Source organism: Lygodium microphyllum, chromosome 3 (genome assembly GCF_053477565.2).
Source record: "Lygodium microphyllum isolate KBCC chromosome 3, Lygodium_microphyllum_v1.1.10, whole genome shotgun sequence".
NCBI lineage: Eukaryota > Viridiplantae > Streptophyta > Polypodiopsida > Schizaeales > Lygodiaceae > Lygodium > Lygodium microphyllum.
Genome location: NC_141137.1, coordinates 170,759,396 through 170,764,387, shown reverse-complemented (window position 1 = coordinate 170,764,387; position 4,992 = coordinate 170,759,396). Strand labels below are relative to the sequence as shown.

The 4,992-nt window shown below is 44.6% G+C and overlaps 1 protein-coding gene across 1 annotated transcript; it reads right to left on the bottom strand.

The window, feature by feature from the left end:
• Positions 1-1,753: 1,753 nt before the first annotated feature.
• On the bottom strand, positions 1,754-2,403 carry LOC148039170 (histone H4). The gene has a single exon (XM_087675061.1). The coding sequence runs from the start codon at positions 2,301-2,303 to the stop codon at positions 1,992-1,994; it is 312 nt and encodes a 103-aa protein (XP_087531187.1). The 5' UTR covers positions 2,304-2,403; the 3' UTR covers positions 1,754-1,991.
• Between the last annotated feature and the right edge of the window lie 2,589 nt (positions 2,404-4,992).

Sequence of the window (4,992 nt, the reverse complement as noted above, 5' to 3'; positions counted from 1 at the left end):
ACTCTACTATTGTGTTCAGTCTCATCTACATGCATATTTAACCATATGATATGATATGGTAGTGTGGAAGATCTAACTTCACCCCTTCATGTCAAAGGAAGGTAAGAGTTCATCAAGACCAACGACCAAAGATGAACGAACTACACTCTGAACCTAACTCAACTTCTTCATGTGAGAGGAGGGTGCCTATGAACCGTTTAGACACCAGTACCTCAGTCCTCAACAAAAACAACGCATTTGAGTGATATACCATGCAACTACAAAATGTGCACTCCATTCATACTCCTTAACAATCCGAATGACTGACGTTCAGAATGAAAATACTAATCGCTTATTTCTAACCTTGCCAGATTCCTCCCTTCATACAGAACAATGTGACACCCCCTCTTCTAAAGAGAACAAACAAGAAGCATCTACCTTCTGGACGACTTTACAAGGGCGTTTACCGTCACTTTCAAAAGAGATTGCAAGCTTGCAAGCAAGGAAAATTTGAATCAAGCTTCTAAGTGACATGCTAATATAATTTGTATAAACACTTCCGTCAGAGACTGACTGCAATTTCATTTACTCATCGAAGCATTGAGCATAAAAAAACAGGGTTGCTTTCCAAGTAGAATAGCCGTCAACGCATCATCAATCTTCACGGATGCGAGGTACCTTCCAAGCTAAACTTAATTCCATGTACTCGAGTTGCCCTGTAATCAACCTCACACCAGCCATCATTGCCTTCTCGAGTGCTGCAGGTATCAACATTTTCTCTCTTCGTAGCTTTTAAAGGTTTTTGCTCAGGAGATCACCCAACATTTGATTACTCTCCGCAGGCTCAGATTTATAGAGAAATGCCAGGTACTCAAATCAACCTACTCACATATCCAAATCTCTGCAAACTTGCTGAAACCCATACATCCACCCACCTCCACACCAACCTACCGATTTCTCTAAATCCATCTGCACACTTACTAGGTCCCTTACATCCATCCCCACCTTTAAAAACACCTTTGAAGTATCACTCGATTCATAATCTAGGTGTCACTAATCGAGATTCAAGTCTCTAAGAATCATGAAGATGGAGCAGAGCCACCTAACGAGCATTGAGTCTACGAATTACTCCCCTCATCATTAGGAATGTGCCACCGGATTCCTTCTTCACAGTACAGTACTATTAACAGGGGAGGACCACTGGAGGTCAGCATACAGCTCGTATGACCAATAAAAATCCAACAGGTCACACCTAACAACCAGAGCGACTCCAATTAAAACAGAATTAAATGGTCACCGATAACCATAGAACTAGGCACTGCACAGAAAATAAAATCGTTCCAACTCAAGAATGGTGATGCACTCAAGAGACACCTTAACAGTGATAACCTACATACAACCACACAACTCTGCCCACCACAACAAGTAATGCTTCACATATACAGCTTTGCCAGCGAGGCTAAAATCTCAAATTGACCCCAACCACAATTTGCTGAACGAATAGTACCCTTAAGCCTGAAACAGAGAAATTACCCCAATAACGCCCCCCACACAGCCCCTGCCCAATAATCGGAAAGGACCTCCACAGAATATAAGAAGAGCACCGCCCACACTGGACACGGCAATGCTCTGCTAAGGCCCTCAATCAAGCAGCTTCCAGCGTTAATAGTAAAGTACGATCGTGTGACTAATCACATCCAAGACAACCAGATAGTATACTGAGACCCTTAAACATGAACCCAGACAAGGGGCACCTTACTGAACAAACATAGTCTGCAAAACTGAAGAAAGTCCTTTTACAAGCACAATTAGCATCGTTCGGAACTACCCCAAAAGCAGGTCCACCACCACACCCAACTTCGGATGGCTCTCACCGCTAGCAGACGGCTCAATTACAGAGAGCGGCAACCCAACCTACGTTTGTAATCAAAGGTGACACAATTCACAGAACAGAGGTGGTGTTGAAAAACACCTTGGAAGAAGCGTAAAACACTCATGAGAGGCAGGGGGCTCTAGCCACCAAAGCCGTACAGGGTCCTTCCCTGGCGCTTGAGGGCATAGACAACGTCCATGGCTGTGACAGTCTTGCGGCGGGCATGCTCAGTGTATGTGACAGCGTCACGGATAACATTCTCCAGAAAGATCTTGAGGACTCCACGAGTTTCTTCGTAGATGAGGCCACTGATACGCTTCACACCGCCCCTGCGAGCAAGCCGGCGGATGGCAGGCTTGGTGATACCCTGGATATTGTCGCGAAGGACCTTGCGGTGGCGCTTCGCACCTCCTTTGCCAAGCCCCTTGCCTCCTTTGCCCCTTCCAGACATGGCTGTCTATCTGCAGTTGCGTCTGCGACTGAATCTGCTTGACACTTCTGTGCGAATGGAATGTGAGAACGACTTAACAATCACGTGCTTCACAGACGGAAGCTCCTGGCATTTATATAGTCCTCTTGCCTTACGGCGATCGTTTCCTACCGTTCGATCCCGTAGTTATCGACGGTTCTTTTTTCTTCTCCCTGGATCGATCCAAATGGCACCCCAGAAAACACACGCATAAACACAAGTTCCGCACCGAACAAAAACCAAATACAATACGTTCCTCTCCCCCCGCCCCTCTCTCTTCCTGCAAAAGCAAAGCAAAGGCTACCTCCTCAAGGGTACCTAGGTAGTTGTTACACACACGCTTGGCCGTCCAAAGGAGCATGCAAAATGCAAGGTTACTGAGCTGACGTGTCAACAGATGGTTGGATTTGCAAAATGTGCATGTTTGGACACACCCAAGTGGGAAGAAAAGATGGAGCTTTGACTTTGATCGATTGAAGCACTATCTTGGAGAGAGGTCTACAACATGGATTACCTCTCCAACCTGGCCGCCTCGTCAACAAAGCAACTGACTATCAATTATGGTCTAAGTGATTTGAATGCGACATGTAGTGGCCAAAAACATATGTAGGTCTCGCTAAGCAAGAGGCAGCACACAGAGGAGATGCACAACGTGCAAGACACAATAACACTCCATTACAAGCAAGCTCTCCAATCTATGATTTTGATATGTCTGAGATCAAGAAGGCATTGAAGGATGACCAACAAAGGTACAATCATGCCTGCAAGGCCAATGGCCCAAGAGCACTCGCGGGTTCATAGAGCTTCCATTTCTCTAGCCTTCAATCGTGTGTGCCATCGCTATGCTACCCTTATAGTTACCAAGGTGTACTTCATGGGGAGGCCGCATGTCAAAAGCAGGACTTCACCAACAAGATAAAGCATCTTTGGTTCAAGATAAGTTTGTGGGCAAAAGGTTCTATCTTACTCTTCTTGGCTCTAAGGTTGAATGAGATTGGGTATTGGCATCTGTGATCAACTTCAAAGGTAATCTAGTCTATATCCTCCCTTGGTTGTTGTCATTCTCACTGGATGGTATCCTTGCTTGTGACTATCTTGTCTATATCAAGCTCATTGATCTACCCCCTTAGCTGGTGGAGGAGGCTATAGACATCGCTACGACATTGGTAAAAGTGTTGTACTCCCCTTCACTGATCACATCTCAAAGATGCAAGTAGCCTGGAGATCGTCATCCTTAGTGTCAAAGTTTGCTACCTTCCCAAATGCCACTATCTTTTCAAGGCTAATGGGTGTTTTGTATGGAAAGCATAATCAGACGAATCTAGGGATGGTAGCCCCTAAGGGAGGGGCACAACAAGGCAAAGGGACCACCACACAAACTGAGAAGTAGGCTACCAATCTTAATAAAAAGAGAATATCAATCCTAAGTCTTCCCCTAACAAGGGTCATGCTAAGAAGCATAGGACGAAACCTTCTCTCAAGCACCTCGCAATGATGCTATTGGTGGATCAAAATTGTATGCCCCAATCAGGGATCATGAGATGCTGGCTTAATTATATTCGTTCCACCAAGAAGATGAGGGCGTCCACAAAGATTAACTTTTGTTCTTGGAATGTCAGGGGTTTCTCCTCTAATGTAAGAAAACAAGTGCTATATAGCATGGTAAGAGATGCAAGCCACACTTGCTAGGTCTACATGAGATTAAGCTAGGGGAAGATGCTTGTAGAGCTTTTTTTATCCCAAGCTATATATATTTCTTTGATGTGGTGGCTAGAGGAGGAGGAAATATGCTTCCAATTAAAGAGGAACTCAAGCCCTCTCTGAAGTTTATTGTGGGGATGGCTCCATTGTAGGAGTCGCAGTCAAGATATACCTAGAGGAGTTGTGTGCTTCATGTATGCGGCAAACTATTCAAATCAAAGAGCAAACCAATGGCTCTATCTAATGCAGTAGCTAAAAGGCTCGAATGCTATAATTATGGGAGATTGGAACTTGACAGATAGGAATGACGATAGGAGAATGATCATAGAGGAAATGAAAGCCTAGCATCATCTTGTAATTGCATGTAAGTTGGAGGATATTACCTTACTTGCCATGGCAGACACCGAAAGCCTAAATATACTCAGCACAATAAGCACATTGTCACTTCTTGCAGAGGCAAGAGATTCAATAGGTTTAATGCCATAGGGGGAGCTTGGTGGATGAATAGCAAGCTTAAGGAGATGAAATTCAAAGTCATCCTCTTGGTTGATAATAGTTGTGGCCCACCCCCTTTCTGGATGAATGAGCCACCAAATGCCTTTTTTACAATACATCAGTATTTCTAGATGCCAACAAAGGTACAATCAAGCATGCAACTCCAAGGCCCAGGAGGGCTTGTGGATTCATAGAGCTTCCATTTCTCAGGTCTTCGATTGTGTGTGCCATTGCTATGCTAGCCTTATGGTTGCAGGGGTGTATTTATACTTCATGGGGAGGTCACCTGTTAATCAGGACTTCACCAAGTGCTTTGATGACACCTACCAACGTAAAGCATCTTTGGTTCAGGATAAGTTTGTGGGCACAGGCTTCTATCTTTCTCTTCTTGGCTCTAAGGCATAATGTGATTGGGTATTTGCATCTGTGGTATCGACTTTGGATGTAATTTGGTCTATATCCTCCCTTGGTCATC